This window comes from Schistocerca gregaria, chromosome 4, assembly GCF_023897955.1.
Source record: "Schistocerca gregaria isolate iqSchGreg1 chromosome 4, iqSchGreg1.2, whole genome shotgun sequence".
NCBI lineage: Eukaryota > Metazoa > Arthropoda > Insecta > Orthoptera > Acrididae > Schistocerca > Schistocerca gregaria.
In genome coordinates, this window is record NC_064923.1 from 757,507,630 (window position 1) to 757,534,934 (window position 27,305).

Genomic DNA, 27,305 nt, shown 5'->3' on the forward strand with positions numbered 1-27,305 from the left:
TAGCTGACCGTCCTGGACTTGTGACTGCCGCTTGCCTTACCCTTTCAACATTTTCTGGTGTCATTACTCTGCATCTCGGGCCAGGATGCTTCTTATCCAGTATGTTTGCAGTTGATCTGAAGTTGTCCCCCCATCTGAGGATTGTGTTACAGCTCGGAACAGCTCCATGTCGACCGACATTAAAACGCGCACGAAACAATCGCTGCGTAGCAATAATAGACTCACCACTTTCCACGAAACTGCCATAGACAAACACTCGACGTTGCCAGTCGCACTGCTGCACAGTGACTGAGTAAATGGAATGGCGCCTTGCGTGGATCACAGCTATCCCCACCACGACCACCTCCCACCACCGCGCCCTCAGTACTACGCGGTTCGAAACCGTCCGTCTCCCGTGTGTCACCCTGTATTTGCTAACGACATAGAATCGGAAGCCCATAAATTTAAATAACACGGGACGCTCTATTTTCTAAAACGACTAACCAGTGCGATCTTTATCCTCTTGGTTAATTGAGGACGTCTTATGGTGCGGTCCACAGTACTGTGTATGACCTTCGGATGTGCTGGTAGCTCAGCAGCTTCTGAACAACTGATGCAGGATGCACACTCAGCAGCTGCCAAGCTAGAATCATGCCCAAGTCACCCTTGTTTACGTGATTTCGTTGTTTCTATAAATCAGTTGACATATTTTAGGTCATGATTCCGGGAGAAAGGTAGTAGGCACACAGAATTTCGTTCTCGACATATCAGTAATGATTACCTGCAGCATTGCGAATTCATTATTGTCAAACTCCCGATCCGAAATTCCGGTGGACGTAATTTGAATTGGGAAGGAGAGCTGTCCACGTGAAATTACTATCCGCCAAACATGGTACGTCACCATCCATCACCAAAGAGTCATTTTCCGGAGATCTATAATGTATTGCACTTACATATTGTAGAGTAAGTCCACACCCAACTACTGAAAGACGTTGTATTCCGCTTAGGACTGTCAAGATTTTATTTGTGGTATTTCAATATCGGAGTTCAGCTCTCTATTATGAAGCGCAAACAGTTGGTGCCATATCAAGAGACAGATATAATAATACCGATACAGTTGTTGGGTTATGTCCCACTTCACTGCAGTGTAAGTTGCATCTGTCGTCAGTGACGTAGGTAACACAATTGCTTCAGTGATGCCACTTTGCGGGCAGGTTAGAGCAAAAATAACATTTGATGAAAACTTGGATGAGTACCAGCACGAGTGAAGTAATTATGTTACTCAGGCTCCTAAAATTTCTATGACCAGAAGGGTGAAACGAGTTCAAGAGTGGTAAGTGTCGAGTATATGGTATATCCTTATTTAAACAACTAACAGAAAGATGTTTGAAATGCATTCACAGTTGCAAATATGGACAACCATTAGCAGTATATCGGAATGACGACAAAGAATATTTGAGCCGTACCAGCAGTGGTTGGCGACATGGGGAAGTTTGTGTCTGGCTGCGAGTTTGTGTTCGGATAGCCTTATTGTAAGGCAACGCTACGCGATAAGCGCGAAATGCGGGTCTGAGTCCCAACCGGGCGCAAATTTTCACTGTAGTCACTCCATTATACAGCTGACGGTCGTCCGTATTCGGAATTGCGAACACGCTTCATGCCCTTCATAACGACTGTAGCCACCGCAGCGCCTGATGCTTCGGACATGCACGGATGCCCAAGGAACAGTGCGTCGTACTTGTGAACAACAGTGACGCTCCATTATCATAACAGAAAGATGTACTGAGGAAGAAAGAGCGAACAGTCCATTTAACGTTTGTGCACCTAGGAAAGGCGAGTGTTACGTTCTCATTGAATAAGTTATAACTGACCATGACGAATAATGATGTCTTAGTTCTCTACATTAGTGCAATTAGAGCCTTATATTGTGAGTGCACCAGTTCAGTTGGAGCCGATAATATTTTATCGCAATAGTTCCGAATGAGTAAGAAGATTCGAAAGGGTTGTCTATTGACTCCTCTATTGCTCACAATTTATCTGCAACAAATACCAACGCCGAGGGGAAGTAAATGTAGTCGAGAGGGCATGTCAGTGGGTGACGAAAAATTACACTTTGTCCTCCTCGCTGATTAGTGGGTAGTAACGGCCAGAGATAGTGAAGACGATTGTTATATGGTGAGGAATATATCTGAAGAGTATGACAAGTGCGATTTAAAAATAAACACAGAAGAAAATGTGATAGTGGGTGGTGATGAGTAGTGGAGTAGATGCAAGGTTGGTATGCAACCTGATACGTGTCACGTGTCAAGATAAGCCCGCCCTTCTTGCCAGCCACCCTCTGCTGTGCCGGTTCTTGCTCAGATAATCATGTAAGAGGAGATCACCATGCCCCTTCTCCCCTTCTTCTCCCTCTAGGTCAGTATGATGCCTTAAATAAAGGTCCCCGCTCCCCCCCTCTTCCGTTTTGTTTCACTAGGCACTGCAATGCACGTTTGGAGTGGGTAGCTTGTAAAGGACCATAGCTCACAGCGCCACATTAAGCTTCACGTCTTCAGCGGACCGAGCAACGAGGAAGCAAGGCAGAAGCTGATTCGAGGTAGCAACTGATGTCCAACGAGTCGCAACTCTGTCTTTTTTAGTGTGTAGACAATTTGGTTAGTTAGTTGGTTGCGTGTTCCATTGATCAATCGCACGGTACGGTAGCCGTTATGATGCGGAACGTGCTAAGTGCAGAAGAAATGCACATATGAAACAAGATTTTACAATACAGAGTTAAGGATTAATATTTTTATTATTTACCCCATTACCTTAAATGGCACGAAATGTATACACTATATTTATAGATTTATTTATTCCTATTCCAGAGCACTATGCGACTTAACTTCTGATGTCATCAGTCGCCTATAACTTAGAACTAATTAAACCTAACTAACCTACGGACATCACACACATCGATGCCCGAGGCAGCATTCGAACCTGCGATCGTAGCGGTCGCTCGGTTCTAGACTGTAGCTCCTAGAACCGCGCGGCCACTTTGTCCGGCTCCTATGGTATAGAAGGAGTTGTCAAGGAGATATGATTTGAATTTATTTTTGAAGCTGTTACTGGTGTCTGTGAGATATTTTATTTCATCTGGTAATTTGTCGAAAATTTTCAGATGGGAGGTATTCCTTTGATGTTTTGGGCTTTTTTCTCGTGCCATGGCTTATTCCTACACCTCCAACTCACCGCTGATATTTCAATGAGCTCGTTCGGCAGATGTTGGTTTATCTTCAATATCATCATGAGTACGCTGTGGGCAGTCCAGTATTCCAGGCCGGCCGCTGTGGCCGAACGGTTCTAGGCCCTTTATTCCGGAACCGCACGACTGCTACGGTCGCAGGTTCGAATCCTGCCTCGGGCATGGATGTGTGTGATGTCCTTAGGTTAGTTTGCTTTAAGTAGTTCTATAAGTCTAGGGGACTGATGACCTCAGATGTTAAGTCCCATAGTGCTCAGAAACATTTGAACCAGTATTCTAGGGTGACTACAGCTGTGTTTTGAAAATTGGAAATTTATGGTAAAGCCTTATGAGAGCAAACTGCTAAGGTCATCAGTCCCTAAGCTTACACACTGCTTAATTTAACTTATGCTAAGGTGGACACACACACACACCCATGCCCGAGGGAGGACTCGAACCTCCGACGGGGCGAGCCGCCCTGACCGTGACAAGACGCCCAAGACCACGCGGCTACACCGCGCGGCTCACCTGTGGTTACAGGACTGCATGCACGCTTTTCTAGTCTGACGGTCAGTTCAGACATCCAGTCGCCCATAAATCACCAGAGTTTAATGGCATAGAAAATATCTGGGACTAATTGTAAGACCGGGTGAAATGAAGCAATCAACATCCTCGTATCTCGGTAGCTCTGCGGCGCGTGATAATCACTGACTTTAGCTGGACATGGAATAACCGTAGGAAAGTCGTGGACTTCTGTGCACTTCAGTGTTAGACCATTATGCATGACAGAGGCGGTGCTACGCGGTATTAACCTGACTTCTCCTTCGGGTTAGTAACTTTCGACCTTCTACGCTTACCAAAGACTTCTGATGTAAGGAAATATTATTGCCGCGCGGGATTAACCGAGCGGTCTCAGGCGCTGCAGTCCTGGACTGTGCGGCTGGTCCCGGCGGAGGTTCGAGTTCTCCCTCGGTCATGGGTGTGTGTCATTTAGGTTAAGTAATGTGTAAGCTTAGGGACTGATGACATAAGCAGTTAAGTCCCATATGATTTCACACACATTTGAACATTTTTTGAAATATTATTATTATTATTATTATTATTAAGCACCAGATTGAGAAGGGGGAGCAACATATACTTTCATGGATCCCTGTCCCGTTTAGAAAGTGCCACGTACCATTCTGGAACAGTGAAGCTTTGTGCTAGCGATTTGCGGTTGGAGAAGTAAAGTTTGCTAAGAAATTTCCGGACGTCACTCGCACTGAAAATGTACCTAAGGGCCAGTTTAAAACTGAGTTTGAAGAATATTACAAGAGGGGGGGGGGGGGGGGAATATAAGTAATATGTTAACGTCGCACACTGTTGGTTCTGTAAAAAAAACTTGGCATATAGAAACTAAATGATTAAACAAACACAAATTTAGAGTAATTGACACCATAATTAACAACTTGGACTTAACGTACATATAACATGTTAACAATTTTTTTCAAATGGCTCTGAGCACTATGGGACTTAACTTCTGAGGTCATCAGTCGCCTAGAACTTAGAACTAGTTAAACCTAACTAACCTAAGGACATCACACACATCCATGCCCAAGGCAGGATTCGAACCTGCGACCGCAACGGTCGTGCGGTTCCAGACTGAAGCGCCTGGAACCGTTCGGCCACACCGGCCGGGCTAACATGTTAACACTTACGTCAGTAACAATGACAGAGCTTGAGTGGTTTGAAAAGTTTAGAAATCGCGTAGAAATGTCCGTTCATTAACCACTCTGTGTTTTTCACACATACTAGTCTCACATACAACAAAGTAACGGTATTTTTCAATAGATTTAAACAAATTACAAATCTTATTACGACGCGTATGTGACGGCCGGTGTAGCCGAGCGGTTGTAGGCGTTACAGTCTGGAACCGAGCGACCACTACCGTCGCAGGTTCGAATGTGTGTGATGTCTTTAGGTTAGTTATGTTTAAGTAGTTCTAAGTTCTAGCGGACTGATGACCTCAGACGTTAAGTCCCATAGTGTTCAGAGCCATTTGAACCATTTTTGACGCGTATGTAATGTTGCGTCCGTATTATAGAGGAGATAAAAAGAGAGTGATATCGTCCGGCAGTGGAACGATGGGTTGCACGCTTGTTTTTCGTAATAACCAAGTGTCTTCAGAGTCTGTCTTTAATATCGATGTTTTTAGGTGCACGTCGAATTAGTGTATAGTTGATTAGGCGCGTCAGTGGCGCTGGGTTCATTTCTCCTTGTAAATCGTCAAAATACATCATTACAATTCATAGTTAAATATTATCCATTGGCAAATAAATGGCTCTTCCCCTCTTTCGTTACTCGAATCAGTGTTTTGTGTGAGATGTTTCGGTGTGAAAATACAACGCCTCCGACTGTCTGGACAGCAGGTTTTGCCTGGCCGCAGGGAGTTTTGTGCTGAGCGTGGACGCCTGTGCTGTTGCAGTGACGTGGTCGCACGGTCTCCGCGACGTCACGCACAGCGCACGCAGCCTCAAGGAGACGAGCGACGACTACGTGCGCCTGACGCTCAAGCGCGCGCGGCCCTCAGACGCCGGCACCTACTGCGTGCTGGCGCGCAACGTCTACGGCTGCGACCGCGCCTTCTTCACGCTCAAGGTGAGTGTCGCCGGCCCTGCAACTCAGCGCCAGTCTAACCTCCGGCATCACTTCATTCCCAAACACAACTGCGCCACTTATCGCCTCTGAGCAATCCTTCCGCTCGTTAGATTGTCTCTCAATAAAATCCAAAGGGTTTCTATGTCTCATTTCCACCTCCGATAGCGAACGCATAAACACAGTGTATGACAAAGTACACTGCTTCACAAAGAAAATGTGAAGCTGACAGAAGCGGAGGAGGAAACTAGATGGAACTTCACCGCTCGGGAGGAATATGGCGTCCGTCTGATACCCTTCATCCATGGTACGCAAGATGTCATGTGAAAAAAGGGCGAGTTGCGTTTCGCAGGAGCTATGCTTTCTAAAGCGCTGCTGATACATGGACACCAACTTGTCTGTCTGAAGGAAATTCATTATATTCGAACTGAGAATATGTTCGAGAATCCTGCAACAAACCGATGTTAACGATATTGGTCTGTAATTTTGAGGATCCGTCCTTATATACAGGCGTCATCTGCGCTTTTTTCCAGTCGCTCGGGACTTTACGTTGGGCAAGAGATTCGCGATAAATTCAAGCTAAGTAAGGAGCCAATGCAGTAGACTCTCTGTAAAACCGAATTGGAATCCCATCAGGACCTGGCGATTTATTTATTTTCAACCCATTCAGCTGCTTAACAACCCCAGGGATGTCTATCACTATGTCCTCCATACGGGAATCTGTACGAGACTCTAACGGCGGTATGTTTGTACGATCCTCACTTGGCACTGTGAGCCCACTTATCGGCCTCACGGTGAACCCCCTCTGACGTGGATGAATGCGCTGGCTCTGTTTGGAAGAGTTTCATAAAGCCCTAGTACATTGTTGGAGACACTTAACTGTTGCTACTGGTCCGTGATGTCCTACAGACTGGCAGTGGAGCAGAATTGACGTCTGACACATATTCTGCTGTGGACAGATGTGGAGAATTGGCTGGTTACTGGAGTACCAAAGTATAACGCGGGCAGTTAATAGCGACACCTGCCCTGTGTGGACGAGCTTTGTCATGTTGAAAAATGGCAGTACGGTTCTGTCGCGTGCGAGGTATCACATGTAAGACGCTGGATGTCCATGACGTACCACTGTTCCCTCAGTCACTACCAGCTTTGAACTATCGGCAAAAATTTCCCCACACCATGAACGCACCAGTAACACCCTTGTGTCTCTGCAGAACATTGAAAGAATGGGACGACTCCCGAACTCACGGCCATTCTCTACTGGGTTGTGCAGAACCCGACTCATCGCTGAATAGAGTACGACGCCATTTGTAAGCAGTAACAGTTTTTGCTGTGGTGTTAATGGCATTCCATGGTATGTCATGGCATGGGACAGTAATTCCCTAGTCCGGTTGCTGCTGGCCTCCTGACAGCGGTGTGGAACCACACAGAACGTTGCAGGGAGCCCATTACTTGTTCTCGGACGGCAGGCGCTGATGTGAAAGGGCTACGATGTGAGTAGTGCACAATACGGTGCTCCCATGCAGTTCAGCGACAGGTCACTCCCGCATCGGAATGCCTCACATTTTGGATATCGCACCATTCGACCAGCAGGCCAGATGGAGACCGGCAATGAGGCTCCTATCAAACTATGTCAGGTGCTGATAACGCGAGTACGTGACACCTCTATATCCCTCACAGTGATCACTCAACATGAGATGCTGTTTACGTCTCTTATGTCTAGTACCAACCCTGGTAACAACACTGAACGGGAACAACACTAATGCATTCGGGTGGTCTTTCAACCTGTAACAGAGAACTACAAGTAATCATTTACATACCCGCCGATCGATGTAAGTGTACCAAGTTGCATTAACATCTGACCATGTCTTTTGTGTGCTTCATTTTTTGCGTCAGGTAGTGTATTATCATATGATCACACATGATCACACTGACAGAACCACAGGCACATAGACACAGGCAACAGAGCATGAACAATGTCGGCACTAGTACAGTGTATATCCACCTTTCGCAGCAATGCAGGCTGCTATTCTCCCATGGAGACGATCGTAGAGATGCTGGATGTAGTCCTGTGGAACGGCTTACCATGCCATTTCCACCTGGCGCCTCAGTTGGACCAGCGTTCGTGCTGGACGTGCAGACCGCGTGAGACGACACTTCATCCAGTCCCAAACATGCTCAATGGGGGACAGATCCGGAGATCTTGCTGGCCAGGGTAGTTGACTTACACCTTCTAGAGCACGTTGGGTGGCACGGGATACATGCGGACGTGCATTTTCCTGTTGGAACAGCAAGTTCCCTTGCCGGTCTAGGAATGGTAGAACGATGGGTTCGATGACGGTTTGGATGTACCGTGCACTATTCAGTATCCCCTCGACGATCACCAGAGGTGTACGGCCAGTGTAGGAGATCGCTCCCCACACCATGATGCCGGTTGTTGGCCCTGTGTGCCTCGGTCGTATGCAGTCCTGATTGTGGCGCTCACCTGCACGGCGCCAAACACGTATACGACCATCATTGGCACCAAGGCAGAAGCGACTCTCATCGCTGAAGACGACACGTCTCCATTCGTCCCTCCATTCACGCCTGTCGCGACACCACTGGAGGCGGGCTGCACGATGTTGGGGCGTGAGCGGAAGACGGCCTAACGGTGTGCGGGACCGTAGCCCAGCTTCATGGAGACGGTTGCGAATGGTCCTCGCCGATACCCCAGGAGCAACAGTGTCCCTAATTTGCTGGGAAGTGGCGGTGAGGTCCCCTACGGCACTGCGTAGGATCCTACGGTCTTGGCGTGCATCCGTGCGTCGCTGCGGTCCGGTCCCAGGTCGACGGGCACGTGCACCTTCCGCCGACCACTGGCGACAACATCGATGTACTGTGGAGACCTCACGCCCCACGTGTTGAGCAATTCGGCGGTACGTCCACCCGGCCTCCCGCATGCCCACTATACGCCCTCGCTCAAAGTCCGTCAACTGCACATACGGTTCACGTCCACGCTGTCGCGGCATGCTACCAGTGTTAAAGACTGCGTTGGAGCTCCGTATGCCACGGCAAACTGGCTGACACTGACGGCGGCGATGCACAAATGCTGCGCAGCTAGCGCCATTCGACGGCCAACACCGCGGTTCCTGGTGTGTCCGCTGTGCCGTGCGTGTGATCATTGCTTGTACAGCCCTCTCGCAGTGTCCGGAGCAAGTATGGTGGGTCTGACACATCGGTGTCAATGTGTTCTTTTTTCCATTTCCAGGAGTGTATTTTTATAAATGTAATCGGTGCTAGGCATACAAGCACACAGCGAAGCGATCACTAGCGCCTAAGTCTAATTAATGTTTGACCATCCGAAATTAGTGTTAATGAAAAGGAGCAATAAGCAATAAACAAGAAATTCGTCAGAGTATTAGAAATGATAAGTACATGAAAAAGAATAAAAAAGAATCTTTGGTTAGAACAGATTTAGTAAGTAAACTGAGAATTTCTTGCCAACGCAGTGTGTAAGACTTATGAGGAGGTACCAAATTTCATTGCGTGGTTGGCACCTGTGTCGTCTTCTAAATTTATGGAATACCGTTAGCAGACCGTTACTAGACTCTTCCATGGATAATCGCACGCCATGAGCACTGCACAATGACGCGTCGTCTCACTGGAGTGCAAATCTATGAGTCATATGGCAGTGTCGAATTGGAAGACGGAGAAGAAGCACGTCGTATGGCGTAAGTGGCTCGTGGTAGCTATAGCAAGACCGGAGAGGCGGCTTCAGCAAACGTCACCTTGTTGTCCCCCACTTACAGGCAATTATCGTGCCAGCTAAACAGAACCCGGCGCCTCAACAATGGGGACACTGTGTGGGGAGGGCGTCACATTATGCTGCACTGGGCGCTGAGCTCGCCTTCTAGGCTGTTACGTCCTTTTATTACCCCGAATGCCGGCACCCCGATGCCCTAGTGTGGAGCGCTGTTGCACCTTCTTCTCAGCCTGTGTATGGGCGGATACGGTCCTCCACATTTTATTACTCTCTCTGCTGGGTACCTGCATTGCATATATAGAAACAATTGTAGAATGTAAATCGAGGCAGATGAGCAATTTTGAATCTGTTAACTCCTCCGGTGCGCTCAGCATCACATATACGTTGGTGTTATACGATAATGCAGAGCTGACCAGTAAAAGTACAACGACAGGAAAAGTATAAAACAGTGAAAGTTTACTTATTGTGCGGGTACAGTCTAGTAGAAAGAATCTACAATTAAATTTGTAGGTGATGTGGGTGTATACATATTGCACATCTTGCAACAAACATGGCTCCAACCATACAGAGTCCAATTGGGCTTGGATGACATATGCGGTTACGCCATAGCTGGCTGCTTCAACTCTTCGCCATTCCTCAATCGTAGTCGCTGGCGAATGGTTGTGGGGCATTCCCTTGGCAACCCACCATCGGATATTTTCAGCCGGTGGGAGTTCTGCAGATCGTGCCTGCCAGGACAAGAGCGTAACACGGTATGTACCGAGGCACGTCAGAACAGCACAGGTCGTGCTATATCTTGTTGAACGATATCGTAATGGAGCACTCGGAGGTAGGGCACACCCATCGGCCGTAGCATTTCAGAAATGTGATGTCTGCTGTAAAAATAGCCGACTACAATCACCATAGATGATGGTGTTGTACACCCAGTGGCACCACAAAGCATCATACTAAATGCTGGACCGTGTGACGGTGACGGATGCAGTCTCGCCACACTCTCTCCTCGTTGTCTCCAAACACTGATACGTCCACTACAATACTGTGTGCAGAACCAGGACTCGTGTGAAAAGACACCGCTGTGCCATTCCTGTGCACAGTGTCGCCGTTGAGAGCACCACAGCCTCTCGCTGCTTCCGCATGACTCTAATGATACCTACCGAGGAGGTCACGAATGTAAAATTAGAGAGATTTGAGCGCGCATGGAGGCTTTCCGGCAGTCGTTCTTCCCGCGAGCCATGCGCGACTGGAACAGGAAAGGTAGGTAATGACAGTGGCACGTAAAGCGCCCTCCGCCACACACCGTTGGGTGGCTTGCGGATTATAAACGAGGAATGTAGATGTAGATGTAGCTCCAGCGGTGGCCGCCTTGCTGGCAGTCCGTGGTGCTCCAGACATCGTGGTGCTGCCTGTGGTGCTCGTGTTGCTGGAAGTGAGACATTTCCCTGACGTAGTGTACGAGACGTGGTTGTACGATCCTGCTCGGTCTAATGAACAGTATCTCTGTCTTGGGCGGCAGCCGCGTGCAGTCTTTCAGATCCTCCAAGCCGTCGAGTGAAGCCCCCTGAACCTGTCAATTGAGTCCATATTCCCGTGACAATCGTTGAATCCCGACCAACTCTAGAACAAACCTCAGTCCCCGGAGGCCACGATCCTTCCGCTGTAGAATTTAGACGCGTGGTGGTACAATTCCCTGCTCCTTACACGATGAATAACAAAATCTTCTCACAGCCAAAATCCAAATGTTGCTTCTGAATGAGAAACCCGCTCAGTAATCTACATGTACATCTACATGGTTACTCTGCAATTCACACTTAAGTGCCTGGCAGAGGGTTCATCGAACAATTGTCATACTACTTCTCTACCATTCAACTCTCGAATGGTGCGTGGGAAAAAGCAACACCTAAATCTTTCCGTTCGAGCTCTGATTTATCTTATTTTATTATGATGATCATTTCACCCTGCGTAGGTGGGAGTCAACCAAATATTTTCGCATTCGGAAGAGAAAGTTGGTGATTGAAATTTCGTAAATAGATCTCGCCGCAAAGAAAACAGCCTTTGTTTCAGTGACTGCCATCCCATCTCCCGTATCATATCAGTGACACTCGCACCCCTATTGCGCGATAACACGAGTCGAGCTGCCCTTCTTTCCACTTTTTCCATGTCCTCCATCAATCCTAACTGGTAAGGAACCCACACCGCGCAGCAGTATTCCAGCAGAGAACGGACAAGTGAAATGTAGGCTGTCTCTTTAGTGCGTTTGTCGCATTTTCTAGGCGTAATCTTTCATGTAGAATGTAGATGACATTGTTCCGAGACTTTTTGCAGTTGCATGAGGTGCTAATCGTTTACATATCGAAACACGTACTAAACTTGGGGCAGTTTGACCTTCAATGTATGGCGCCTTACGGTGTTACACTTTTAATGATCAGCAGTATAAATTCTTTTAACTACTACATCTTGAGAACATGATCTGTTCAGATCACAGAATAGCTAATCTTCTCCGCTCCTTAGATTAAAAAAAATAGACGCACTTTCCATGATAATGCTAATTTAATAGATCGTGAAATAAAATCTTAAAATGCCATCTGCCGAACGGCCTCCTTTGCTAAATTCTATATTCTGCTGTACTTAGTCATCCACCAGAGTGGAATCCGTCTTCCGGCCTAGATTATATCTGTCATATGATCCACACCGAGCTCTCTCCCATTGATGGTAACTTTCTTCATAAACTGGCACTTGAAAGCGCCACTGATCACTAATATGGGTGAGTCACTGGGCGGATGTAAAGCTAGTGACTTTCGAAGATCAGATAAGACCTGACGCACGATCAGCGGTTGCTGTTAAGTAAATAATGAATCATTACGGACATCTGGAGAGATCCCAAGTATGGGCTGATTTTGCTGGTGCTCTTGGTCAGCCAAAGCCCCCTATGATGGATAGGATCAATGATTTTCTAGCGTATAAATTTTATTGATTTTAGCACCTATAATCCGACGAGAAACTCGAAATCCCTATCAAAGAGATGCTTTCTGTGGTCCATGACGTGAATCTAGCGCACTTGAGGATGCTCAATATTCGAACGAACGTTTACTTTGGTAATTAAGTCAGTCTGTAAATGAACACAGCTTCCTCTGTCGAAAAATTGAATCACGTACGTAGCTTTCATTCCCCCAACCTAATCGATATTGCTGCTGTTGGTTTGGAAGAGCAGCACTCTGTCACAAAACCTCCAGAGAATAAACAGAACTGTACCAACCTCCATGTCGTGGACGTTATGTCATTGACAGCCAAGGCAACGGCTATGGAGAGTTCCCGTTGTTCTGCTGCAACCAGTCCTAAAGGACTTGACCAACTCGTACTTGTAATAACGATATCACAGCAAGATGATCCGGAGATAGACAGTCGTCCAAGGAAGCACCATTGAGGAAGCACTGTAAGATCACTATAGCAGAAAATATTATATTATCTAAACAGTGGAAAAAACACCAGTGAACTGTTTCTTGCTGTCGAAAGGTATCTGCATCACTTCTTCCGCAATGTTCGACTCATCGACGGCACTGATACTTCCTAAACCTAAACTCAAAGCGAAGAAGCAGTTGTTTCGAATGTAGAATCCAGACTAGACGCCGATCAGCCAAGAAGATTTTTCCTTCACGTCTCGTGAATGAAACATTGCGATATCTATTGGAAGATGTGCAGTCCTTCCCTGGCTGTCAATTTAATGAATGATTTCGTCCATTCCGACAGTCCTTACCGTTAAGTTCTGTAACATACGTGCAAACCCTTTTTTCTCACTGTATGTTCACAGTGTCAAAAACTATTTCATTAGATGTCTTACAGATGAGTGAAGTATTGGATGTGCTCTCAGAACACGAAGAAAATGTTATGTATCTTTCTGGAGTCATCCAACATCAGAAAAAGTTCCAAAAACGATTCGATGTAGATGTCTTTCTGTAACTACGGAACCTAAGAGATACCTTGTCTTAAAAATGCTTGTTTTGTAGAATTCTGTTGTGATATCTAGAGCATCGCTTAATTCATTTTTGTTTCTGCATTACCGGACGCTTCCAAAATCTTATAGTTTTTCATTTATTTTTTTCTGAAACTATATCGTACATTGTAAGAGAAGTCAGATGTAACTAACAATGTCTCTTCCAAGTAATCTTCTTACCGGCTGAGCTATCCGAAAACGACTCAGGCCCTGATTTAATAGCTTCAAATTCTCCAGTACCTGTGTACTGCTTTCCAAACTGCACTTAAGCTACTTGACAAGGACTTCTGGAAGAAAGAATATCGGTACAAAGGCTTAATCTGCCAAGACGTTTCAAAACAGCGCACACTTTGCTCCAGAGCGAAAGATTAATTCTGGAAACACTCGCCTAGGCTATGTTTAAGTCATTCCTCCATGATATACTTTCTTCCAGCAGAATTACTCTCAGCAGGTATATTAGAGAGCTTCGCTAAAGTTGGAAAGGTCAGAGACGTTTACTAGCAGAATTGAAGCAGCCAGTCGTTCCTGGATAGATCAGTGGATAAGGAAAGACAAGGTTCCCAGTTCGTCTTGTGCTCCGGCAAACAGTTATAATCTGCCAAGAAGTTTGAAAACGGTGCACATTCCGTTGCAGAGTCAAAGGGTCTGTCTGTAACTGTATCCTTTATGAACGTTAGAATAGTGATTTAAATGTGAGGTAATGTGATTAAACGTATCTCTTGAGAAAGCGACTGTGCTCTGATCATTTCGCAAAGACTTCGCTGCGTTGCGCTTCGGATACTTGTTCTATTTACTTTTACTTCTGGCCGATGGGCATTCACAAAGTAATGCAAACCACTGTTTCTCTGAAAGCAGTTCGGTTATATTCAGGATTCCAGCCCGCCATATTATTCTCCACCCTTTTGGCTAAAAACCCCTATTTTTCTACATAGTCTCCGTTTAGTGCAACAGACTTACGCCACCTTACTGGTAGAGTCTGTGCCATGGCATGGCGCCACTCTACTGGTCAAATGTCGGAGTCAACGTATTACTGCATTAATAACCTCACCATCAACTACGTTCTGCTTCCCGAGGAGTGCATCTTTCATTGCACCAAACAGATGGAAGTCGGAAAGTGCGAGATTCGGGCTGTAGTCCAGTGAAATTTTTTGAGCTCTTCTCGGGAGTGCAGAGTTGTGTGAAGCCTTGCCTTGCCATGGAGAAGGAGAAGTTTATTTGCATTTTTGTGGCGAACACGCTGAAGTCGTTTCTTCAGTTTTCTGAGGGTAGCACTATACTCTTTAGAGTTGATCGTTGGAGCATAAGGAACGACATCATACACAATAACATATTTAGAGTCCTGGAAGACCGCCCCATAGTTTTACATGCTAAGAGGGTGAAGCTTTGAACTTTTCCTTCGGAGGAGAGGTTTGTGGCGTCACCCCATGGATGGCCGTTTTGTATCCGATTGGAAGTGATGAACCCAGATTTCATCGCCTGTGACGATTCTCGGCAAACAGTTGTCTCGATCAGTCTCGTAATGCGCAAGAAATTCCGCACACATGGTCCTTCGTTGCTCTTTAAGGTCTTCTGTTAGGTGACGAGAAACCCGGTGAGCACACGTCTTTGGGTACCCCAGCTGGTGGACGAGTGCTTGAGCACTGCCAACAGAGACGTCCGGTTGATCAACGAGGTGTTTGATTGTGATCCGTCGATCACCTCAGATGAGAGTGTCCGCACGTTCCAACACTGCAGGATTCACAGCAGTGTGCGGCCGGCCGGTATGCGGAAGATCGGACAGGTTTGCGCGGCATTGTTGCGATGACGACAGACGCCTCGCCCAACGACTCAGCGTGCTTTTGTCCTCTGCTACGTCTCCGTAGACATTCTGCAAGCGTCTATAAACACACTACTGGCCATTGAAATTGCTACACCACGAAGATGACGTGCTACAGACGCGAAATTTAACGGACAGGAAGAAGATGCTGTGATATGCAAATGATTACCTTTTCAGAGCATTCACACAAGGTTGGCGCCGGTAGCGACACCTACAACATGCTGACATGATGAACGTTTCCAACCTATTTCTCATACACAAACAGCAGTTGTCAGGCGTTGCCTGGTGAAACGTTGTTGTGATGCCTCGTGTAAGGAGGAGAAATGCGTACAATCACGTTTCCGACTTTGAGAAAGGTCGGATTGTAGCCTATTGCGATTGCGGTTTATCGCATCGCGACATTGCTGCTAGCGTTGGTCGAGATCCAATGACTGTTAGCAGAACATGGAATCGGTGGGTTCAGGAGTGTAATACGGAACGCCGTGCTGGATCCCAACGGCCTCGTATCACTAGCTGTCGAGATGACAGGCATCTCATCCGCATGGCTGTAACGGATCGTGCAGCCACGTCTCAACCTCTGCGTCAACAGATGGGGACATTTTAAAGACAACAACCATCTGCACGAACAATTCGACGACATTTGCAGCAGCATGGACTATCAGCTGGGAGACCGTGGCTGCGGTTACCCTTGACGCTGTATCACAGACAAGAGCGCCTGCTATGGTGTACTCAAACACAAACCTGGGTGCACGAATGGCCAAACGTCATTTTTTTCGGATGAATCCAGGTTCTGTTTACAGCATCATGATGGTCGCATTCGTGCTTGGCGACATGGCGGTGAACGCACATTGTAAGCGTGTATTCGTCATCGCCATACTAGCGTATCACCCGGCGTGATGGTATGGGGTGCCATTCGTTACACGTCTCGGTCACCTCTTGTTCGCATTGACGGCACTCTGAACAGTGGACGTTACGTTTTAGATGTGTTACGACCCGTGGCTCTACCCTTGATTCGATCGCTGCGAAACCCTACATTTCAGCAGGATAATGCACGACCGCATGTCGCATGTCCTGTACGGCCCTTTCTGGTTACAGAAAATGTTCGACTGCTACCCTCGCCATCACGTTCTCTAGATCTCTCACCAATTGAAAACGTCTGGTCAATGGTGGCCGAGCAAGTGGCTCGCCACAATACGCCAGTCACTATTCTTGATCAACTGTGGTATCGTGTTGGAGCTGCATGGGCAGCTGTACCTGTACACGCCATCCAAGCTCTGTTTGACTCAATGCCTAGGTGTATCAAGGCCGTTATTACGGCCAGAGGTGGTTGTTCTGGGTACTGATTTCTCAGGATCCATGCACCCACATTGACTGAAAATGTAATCACATTTCAATTCTAATATATATACTTGTCCAATGAATACCCCTTTATCATCTTGGTGTAGCAATTTTAATGGCGAGTAGTGTATCTGCGATGCTCTGATTTTCCGCCAAAAAGAAATCAATGACAGCTCTCTGCTAGGACACATCTCCGTTACAGACAACATTTTGAAGGTTGTGTACACGCCGCCACCTATCGGTATTTCATGAAACTACAGTGGTCGAAGTAGGGATATTCCACGAAGTTCCACATTTTTTGCATCCAAAAGTGGCCGAGAAATAGAGTGTTGCATTACTTACTGAACGCCTCTTGTACATACTTTTTGTTTAGTGCTACCCGCATCACCTGAGTAATCTTCGGATTCTACAGAAAACCTTCTGTTCCAGGTCCGACAGAGAGCCCGTTCCTTGACACCAGGAGCAGAGTCACGTCTGCGAGACACCACCGAAGAGATCCTGAGGGACATCAGGGATTCCGAGGAGAGAGAACGGCGGAAAGGTGAGAGCGCGTCGACGGCTTTGTTTTGCACTCTGGCTGGAGGGTCTTTAGCAGCTCGTTTTGTGCAGCTCTTAAATATTTGGAAAAAAGTCTTCTCTTTCCAGAGCCGCCAACAGCTACCAGTATCGGTTATCATTAAATTATTTACAGTGGCCTGTAATTCCAGCGTTTTCACTTTGGCGTGAATTAAAATAAAAACCATCATGTGCCAAGTTCTCCAGGGTTACTTGCGGTCAGTACCGTTAGTACTAGTAATATAAACATTATTGACAGCTGAAAACACTGTACACACCGACACAGGATGGTTTTCATTCCAATACACTCCACAGAAAAAAATTGTCATACGTGATATTGTTAATAATTTAATGATACCTGAAGATGATGATATGATCGAACTCGATAGTTCATAAAGATTTATTTCATCACAAGCTATCTGCGGTTCTGAAATGACTTTTCTAAAGTTCGAAAAGTATCACAGAAGAAAACTATTTTCCTTCTCGACAAATATCAGCCCCCTTTCTTCTGTTTATCACGTTGAACTTCGAATATCTGTCAGTAATGTCATTATAAAATCATCAGTATGTTCGCAGGTCACGCATTTCTGCAACTGGCTGATCAAATGTCTTTCAGAAACTGTTACAATATTAATATTCTATATTAGGGTCGATACAAGTGGCAAACGCGTGTAGATTAATGGTAGAGCGCATTCCTTTTTCTGTGTAATTCGGAAATACCTATAGAAAAATTCTACGTCTTGTTGCTTGTTCCTATTTTCTGGATATGTTTTGTTGTTCTCAAATTGATGATTGTCCGTTATTTTTGTAGAAAATTCTGAAGTTGATTGGTGTTATTTTTTTGTCACTGAAGTTCTTAATTGTGTACACATACCTCATGAGGAGCAAGTCTGCTCTGGACTTTATCTGTATTAAGAAAGATGTATTGCTCTTTTTGCGCCAACTCATACCTGAAAATAAAAATGCTTCCGTGAAGGGTTATGGTTCAAATGGCTCTGAGCACTATGGAACTTAACTTCTGAGGTCATCAGTCCCTTAGATCGTAGAACTACTTAAACCTATCTAACCTAAGGACATCACACACACCCATGCCCGAGGCGGGATTCGAACCTGCAACCGTAGCGGTCGCGCGGTTCCAGACTGTAGCGCCTAGAACCGCTCGGCCACCCCGGCCGGCATGTGAAGGGTTAAAATTCCTGTAGTTGTATTTTTGTAATCAATGTAATTTTTTGGTAACGAACACAACCGGCAATGTTACCAGCTTTGTGAGAACGTTCGGTAACAGTGCTCAATGGGTACAATACTGGACTCATGTCACGTCTTCGTCGTGCTCTCCTGATTTACTTTTTCCATTTATGAATGCCAGAACGGTTCTTTCAAAGATACCTCTGCCAACGTAATTCCCCATCTCTGTCTGGCTGCTGTACTTCACTTGCCTGTGTGGACCTCAGCGTCGAGTAGGACGCTGAATGACAATATTATTTTCTTCCGTAAAAAATTGTTTCGCCTTTCCACAAGACCTGGAGAATATCGGTGACTGGCCTGTATATTGTTTGCAGCCCTTTCAATCCACTTTCCTGCCAGTTTGTAACAGTACTTCAGACATAGACTTCGCTCAACTGCTTAAGGTGTTAGTCTGTTTACTTCTAGAAGACTCCGTAAGTCGTTAGTCCATTTTAGTTCTGCACTGGAAACCTAACGATCTCATATGACAACCATAAACACGAATAACAAAACAAAATTACAGCAAGTGCAAATGAAGACTTTCAGAATTTGCTGTATCACCGGGACAGCCCCAGTGGCAGTCATGAACGGAGCAAATTGTTTGACATAGGTACTCTTCAAGACAGTGTAGTGCATGGAACTAGATCCTGAGGAGGCTTGTAAGCTACATACGTACTGACGAATATCCGTTTCCAGACAGTTTTGTGCTCGGAAAGAGATTTTGTATGTTGTCATATCCCATGGAGCTCTGATTAAGAAAGATGTTCCTTAGCTACATCTCTGACCCAAACACCGTGGTGAATAAAGAGCAGCGCACTATATTGAAAGAACAAAGCGGCAGGTTCCAACATTTCCAGTTTCTTTCTTCTTTTTTTTTTTTTGTCTGTGACTGGCTAGACGCAGCTCTACACACTAGCTTACCTTGTGCAAGTATCATCGTATCTGTGTAGTTATTGCTCTGTACGTTCAATTGATCCTGTGTTTAACTGATCCTTGGTATGCCTCTACACCGCTTACCGTTACCAAATTGACTGTTACAGGATGACTCAGCGTGTGTCCTATCAAGTGTTCACTTCTCTTAGTCAAGTTCTACTACGAGACTCTTTCCTCCCTAATTCGTTTCAGTGGTTGTTCATTTGTTACTCGCTCTGTCCATATAACATTTAGCATTCTTCTGCAGAGCCATATTTTAAAATACCCTATTCACCTCTAGAAGGAACTATTTACCGTCCACATTTCTCTTCCACGTGAGTCTATACTCCAAGCAAACTCTTTCGGAAAAAATATCCTAACACTAAAATTTATGTTAGAAGGCTACGTACAGTTCTCTTTCTCAGGAAAGCCTGTCTTGCTGTTTCCAGTCTACATTTTGTATCACCTCTACTCGGGCCATCTTCAGTTATTTTACTGCCCAAATAGCAAAACCCATTTACTACTTTTAGTCATTTCCAAAGCTAATTTGCTCAGCATATCGTCATTTGATTCTACACGTTCAATTATCCTTCTTTTTACGTCTTCGCTTTGAACTTTAACTCACCTTTCCTGACCTCTCCCTAGCTCATTTTGCCTCTTGCTCATGATTCGGATTGAACAACACGAGGCATAGTCTGCCACTCCGCCTCACTCCCTCCTCATCCACCACCTCCCTTTCATGCCACGGACTATTATAACTGCACTCACGAATTTGTAAGTGTTGTACATACGTCTTCGCTGCATGTACTTTATCGCGAGTAGTGTCATAATTTAGAACTGACTTTTCCATTCAAAATGGTCAAAAACGTATTCTAAACATACAAATGATAGAAGTGTCTGTTTGCCTTTATTAAACCAATCTCCTAAGACGAATCGTAGGGCTAGTACTGCCTTGCGTGTTACTAGCTCTTTTCCAACACCCAAACTGATGTTCTCCTAAAATTTCGACTGGAGTAACATCAAACGATATCGCTGGCCATATGACAAGTAAACTCTTTGGTACTCGGTTACCAGGATAAAGAGCTTGGTGCTGACTCTGGAAAAACGCTGGAGGCCCATCGTGTCGAAATTTTTTGCGGTTTAGTAGTGGAACATCTTCGATCAAAAGAGGAAGCTCATCTTGAAGAAATCGTAACTATCGCTGCTTGAGTTAGATGAGGGTCGAGAAAATGAGACTAGAGGGGGAGTCACCAGTGATCCCACTGGCTGTTTCCGTGAAACTGTCTGACACGCAGAGTGGAGGTTATTCCTCCTCCAGCAGTGCGTCTTGTGATGATTAAATACACCTATGTTTGTGGAAACGTCCAAAAATAACTTATTTACTAAAAAGCTAGCGTTATTTTCGTCATAAAATGGTTCATGCACGACAAAACTATGACTATTGAGTTGCAGGCGACGCGATAAATACCGATGGTTGTGCAGTGTGCAGGCAAAAGATCCCATGATGATGTTCGTCTTCCGTGCAAGTGCATGTGCATCCGCATCAGAATTGTTTTGAACAGGAATGAACAAAATCTATTGATAGCGACCATACGTCCCTGAGTGATTTCCTGCAGGCCCTGTCTTCACAAGTAATCCAACCCATGCAGATGTTGTGCGACACCCTTAGCGTATTGCCTGTAGCCAGGGTGTTATATGTGTTACTCCTCTGAAGTGGAAAGCATTTTGTCAGGCTGCATCATAGGACTACGTACTTTCCACGCACATGTCGCTGGATTATAGTGTGAGGGCGTGTGTTGTGGCCTGATGCAAGGAGTGGACTTTACGATGCCAGTACATACAGACCAACAGTCACATGTGATTCCCGTAAGGGACACTTATTTTAAAGAATAACGACGAGTAATGGATCAGTAGCAGAGGTCACTTGAGTACGCCCTGCCTGGTGCCTCGTCACTGAGGGCATGTGTGTTTTGCAGCGCATGCAGCACTTGTTCCTGGTCTGCATTTGCAGCACCTTCAGTAATCTTGTTGGCATTAATCAGGTTGTGATCGGTTTAAGGGTTCTACTGCAATTCACATTGCATTACTAGTGACATTAACGATTTATGTTTCCTTCCAGCTCCTGGCTAGACGTGGGTATGATGCATGTTAGAACTTTATTGAAAAGTACATGTTGCATAAAATGATTTTGAATGGAGCGCTGTATCAGGGAGATCGCTTGGACTTAAACAACGGCATCGTTTGATTCAAACATCAATGAATAGAGAAACTCAATCGCAAAAAAGAACTGGGTTGTGGACAATTTCGAAAGCTCTTGGAAAGTATTCCTCATCTTAAAAGTACACCGCTTATAAAACAATTGTCCGACTCATTTTTGAGTTTTTTTCCTGTTTTTTAGACATAATCAAACAGAAATGACATAAAATATGTGGAAGAATAAGAAAGAGCATTATTTATTGAGAGAAATATTGTCATTCATACGATTATGTTCAACAAATGTTATTCCGACACGGTAACACAAAGGTACGATTTTCTAAGGGTTATGTGTGAGATCTAGCCTTTCGAGAGAAATGAAAGAACTTATTACTACTGCCTTCTATACATATGTACCACTAAGTAGCAAGACTGGAAAATTAGAGGACCTGAAGCTTACTCAGAGGTGCGCAGATTATCGTCGTTTCCGTGCCTCATCCGAAAGCGGAATAGGTGGACTAGCTATACTGATTCATTCTGTACATTCCACATACACCGTACAGTGGCTTGTGGAATACGCCCTTGAATGTGAATGCAAATTACAAGGAAATTGGAAGATGAAAAATATATAGGTTATTCAGAACATTTATTTATTTATTGTTCCGTGAGACCAAATTATGGAGAAGTCTCCATGGTCATGGAATGAGTCAATACATGAAATTATAACACGATAGTAGAAACAGATAAAATGAAATATAAAAAACATATTCAGGCGACAAGTCGTGAGTTTAAATAAAGAAAATCAACAATGTAACACTGGAATTTGCTTAATTTTTCAGCTCTTCTAGGAGCTCATCGGCGGAATAGAAGGAGTGAGCCATGAGGAAATCCTTCAGTTTAGACTTAAAAGTGTTTGGGCTTCTGCTCAGATTTTTGAGTTCTTGTGGTAGCTTATTGAAAATGGATGCAGCAGAATACTGCACTCCTTTCTGCACAAGAGTCAAGGAAGTGCATTCCACATGCAGATTTGATTTCTGCCTAGTATTAACTGAGTGGAAGCCGCTAACTCTTGGGAATAAGCTAATATTGCTAACAACAAACGACATTAAAGAAAATATATACTGTGGGGACAATGTCAGAATTCCCTGACTATCGAATAGGGGTCGACAAGAGGTTGTCGAACTTACACCATACATAGCTCGAACAGCCTGTTTTTGAGCCAAAAATACCCTTTTTGAATCAGAAGAATTACCCCAAAAAATAATACCATATGACATAAGCGTATGAAAATATGCGAAGTGGACTACTTTTCGTGTTCAAGTGTCACTAATTTCAGATACTGTTCTAATGGTAAATAAAGCAGCATTTAGTTTCTGAACAAGATCCTGGACATGGACTTTCCACAACAGCTTACTATCTATCCGAACGCCTAGGAACTTGAACTGTTCCGTCTCGCTTATAATATGCCCATTCCGTCCGATAAAAATATCGGTTCTTGTTGAATTGTGAGTTAGAAACTGTAAAAAATGAGTCTTACTGTGAGTTAGCATCAAATTATTTTCCACAAGCCACGAACTTATTTCATGAACTACATTATTTAGTACTGTTTCAATATTACACACAAGATCCGTCACTACCAAACTGGTGTCATAAGCAAACAGAAATATTTTTAAATCATCTGTAATACTAGAAGGAATATCATTTATATAAATAAGAAACAGCAGTGGCCCCAGCACCGACCCTTGGGGAACGCCCCACTTAACAGTGCCCCATTGGGACTGAACATCACTACCACTCTCAATATTGCGGAGAATTACCTTCTGGTTTCTGTTCTTAAAGTAAGAGGCGAACCAATTGTAAGCTACTCTCCTTACTCCATCATGGTCCAACTTCTGCAGTAATGTTTTGTGGTCAACACAGTCAAAAGCCTTCGTTAAATCAAAGAAAACACCTAGCGTTCGCAACCTTTTATTTAATCCGTCCAAAACCTCACAGAGAAAAGAAAAACAGCATTTTCAGTTGTTAAACCATTTCTAAAACCAAACTGTTCATTTGACAGCAAATTATGTGCATTTAAATGCTCCAGTAACCTCGTTTATACAACCCTCTCGATAACTTTAGCAAACACCGATGGCACAGAACTTGGTCTATAATTATCAACATTATTCCTGTCTTCCTTTTATAAAGTGGTTTCACTACCGAGTACTTTAATCGGTCAGGAAACCGACCACTCCTAAAGGAAAAGTTACAGATATGGCTAAGTACTGGGCTAACATACATAGAACAATACTTCAGTATTCTGCTAGATAACCCGTCATATCCATGAGAGTTCTTGGTCTTTAGTGATTTAATTATCAACTCAAACTCGCTCTTGTCAGTATCATGGAGGAGCCTTTCAGGTAACAGTCTCGGAACTCTTTTTTTCTACGAGCGCTGAATGATCTCCTGTTGGGACTAGGTTTCTGTTTAGTTCACCTGCTATATTCAGAAAGTGATTATTAAATACTGTACACATATGCGACTTATCAGTAACACGGACATTCCCACTACGCACTGATTCTATATCCTCGACCTGTCTCTGCAGACCAGCCACTTCCTTTACGACTGGCCATATGGTTTTAATTTTATCCTGAGACTTAGCTATTCTATCTGCATACCACATACTTTTTGTCTTCCTAATAACTTTTTTAGGCATCTTACAATACTGTTTGTAATAAGCTGCTGCAGTTAGATTTTGACTATTTCTAACGTTTTGATAGAATTGCCACTTTGTTCCACATTCATGGGTGGAATAGCATATAGGCGTCATACATGTCATTGATAAATAGGCATGTGAGCTGAATATAGTGTCCAGTGGGATGATAACTTAGTAAAATTGGGAAAGAAACAGCGATGTATTGGAGCATCCATTTTGCTCAGTGCGAACACGTTCAAAGCCATGTAGTTACGCTGCTGAGACGTGCTTAAGAATGAAAGCTGTAAGACACAGCAAGAGCAAAGGAGCGACGATTACCCTGGGTGCCCATTCAACGTTTGGCTTCAGACAAGTGGCTGCGATCCCCGCTGCATGCGTGGATGCCAAATGACCTGCCGGTCACGCTTTCTGGCCGCTCTTCGGATGTTTCATGGCATTCTTTTGTAGCGGAACAGACGCACAACCGCAGCCACCACCTGCACAACTTTTGGCAGCAGTTAACAGGTCAACCAGTCGATCTCATCCACACCGAGTGTCTCTTCATTGTCGTACTGCGTCTTGCACGTTCCTGCCACTGACGTTCTGTTTGCACCGAGAAATGTATCCTAAAATGTATCATAAAAGCTATAACTATCTCGACATATTATTTTAGTCTGCTCCTTAAATTCGCCGCCCACCCACTCTCTCGCTCTCCTGTTGTTCTCAGTACGTTCACGTTTTTGTTTATCTTAATTCTGCTTTACTTTCATCACCGTGCGTTTCTTCCTACTTTTGCACTAGGTGGGTATCTACAGAACAGAAGACATGGGTGTGACTTATCGTCAACATTACGTCAGATCTGGTCCTGATCGTCCGTAAGTCAGTCACGCATGTGGTAAATGGTTCCGAGCAGATGGAACTGTGGCGATCCATTTTGGAAGTCACAAAAGCATTGGTCTTGTCGCGATCGACTGTGTAACGGTCACGCTTTTACTTCTGCCAGGTCCTGAGTCGCGCACAGATATCTCAGGGGGAAGGCACTTGCCCGCGAAAGGGAAAAGTCCGAGGTTAGAGTCCCTATTCGGCTGACAATCTGCCAGGAAGTTTCAGACGAGCGCAATCTCTGCTGGAGAATGAAAATTCATTCCCCGAGGCCGTGGCTAAGCTATGTCCCCGCAATATCTTTTTTCGAGGAGTGCTAGTCCACAGCGGTACGCGGGAGAACTTCTGAGAAGTTTAAAAGGTAGGAGATACAATACTTGCTGCTGATTGACAAAAGGCGCGGGTGTAAAATAATGTTGTGGAATGGTCTGGAGCTCATGGAACAGAGGAGTTGATTTTCGACGTGAATTTATTAAGCTTGCAAGAACGCGAAAGAGCGTTTAAGCGCGCGGGCGTGAAATTCTGACTGAGGCATCGCCTGTTTTCTGGGGGAGTGCTGCTAGTTTGTGAGAGTGCCCGAGTTCGGCAGGTACAGAATGCGCATCCAGTAACCAGATGAATGCAAGCCAACTAATTACATATGTTAACGTGGAAATTTCAGGGTTGTGATTTTTGTGTATTCCCTGTTTCCCTGTTGCCTTTGCAGCGCTACCCTGTTTTGATTTTGGAGGAGATTGTCTGCGGATGTGCTAGACACCTACTGGACGTAAGTTAGTGTCTGTTCGCGGTGCTCGTTTCGCAGTCTACTGGTCGAATCTGGGAGAGTGTTCAAGGAAATTTTATTACTTATCGGCATTTGTTAATAGTACAGAAGTAGTGACGATATAAATCCTGTCCGGCAAATCAAACCAAGATTGTCATCCTTTCTTTAGATCGATTTCATAGCTGAGCGCAACTACATTTAACTTGGACGACCATTATAACACCGGCTGTAATTCAGGGCTTTCTAGCATTCGTCTCCGAAGAGAGTTAAGCTACCACATTACAAATTTTCGTTCGCCATGCGTAAATTGTAATTTCTTTGCAAAATTAGTAAATTTTTGACGTGCTTATCTGTCTGATACTGACATTTTCTGTGGTTGCTTTCGACAAACGGAAAAGAAACACCTGTTCTGTCAAAGAAACAAAGCCTCTTAGTGCTGCGAATAGGGGACATCCTTGTGGGATATTTTTACCGACGTGAAATGCAATCGGTGTAGGGAACATAGGGCTCTGTTCTGTGTTACGTAAATGTCAGTTCCCGTCTAACTGCACCACGCCACTCGCCTTCACGAACTCCAAGAGATATACGGTGTCCAGTTCTGAGCATGTGATGGGACAATCTTCTAGAGCAGAAACGCCATTACAAATACGTCGTCTGCCATCCACACAGTTAACTTTCAACGATCGCATAACATGTGTCGCGTACATTTCAAAAGCGTCTAGTATTCACGCTAGCTCTAATGTGTTCTGATAAAAGATTTGATCGGTAGGGTTGGAGCTCATATAGGTAGAGACTGCATGCAGGGATTAATACCTTCTGCTGGATAAACTTCTGGTTCTTCTTTACATTCTACAGCCTCGGCCTGCGTATTTCCTTTAACGACGACAAATACTTTAATATCCTTCAGTTTCCATACTTCTCGTATTATAGAAAAAACATTCATCAAAATTCTAAATTCATTTTAGTACGGCATTTCCAATGCCGCCTCCAAACCAGGTTTTGTAAGACGTCGACCTTAGAGGGAACACTCAGATTTTTTAAAGATTCAATACGATTGTACAAGACCACAATCTTCTGCGTATTATGGAGGTTTGTCTGTTGTTGTCCTTCACCCTCCGTTTCTCCTTAATCCACTAGAAAATTGATTTACTTTCCCTGTTTTAGACGAGCGTCGTGCTTTGAGCTTAAAATTAAGAAATAAGAAACAAATAAACTAGGTGACACTCGTTTCCCTAAAGCAGAATATCTAATTTCGCTTTCGTATTCGATTACACAATGCAGTAATAGAAGCTTTCTCGCATATGTAGTGATGAAAGAAAATTTGTACCAGAGCAGGACTCGAACCCGGATCTCTTACTCACAAGCACTCACGTTGAGTATTTCCACCT

At 44.8% G+C, this 27,305-nt stretch overlaps 1 protein-coding gene across 2 annotated transcripts in view; it reads left to right on the forward strand.

Annotated features, from left to right (window-relative positions):
• LOC126266718 (titin homolog) overlaps positions 1 to 27,305 on the forward strand; it is a 1,013,152-nt gene that overhangs the window by 123,328 nt on the left and 862,519 nt on the right. For both annotated transcript variants that reach the window (XM_049971188.1, XM_049971189.1), the window contains exons 11-12: positions 5,664 to 5,836; positions 17,144 to 17,255. In XM_049971188.1, coding sequence (XP_049827145.1) covers positions 5,664 to 5,836; positions 17,144 to 17,255 — 285 coding nt within the window. The remainder of the gene's footprint in view (positions 1 to 5,663; positions 5,837 to 17,143; positions 17,256 to 27,305) is intronic.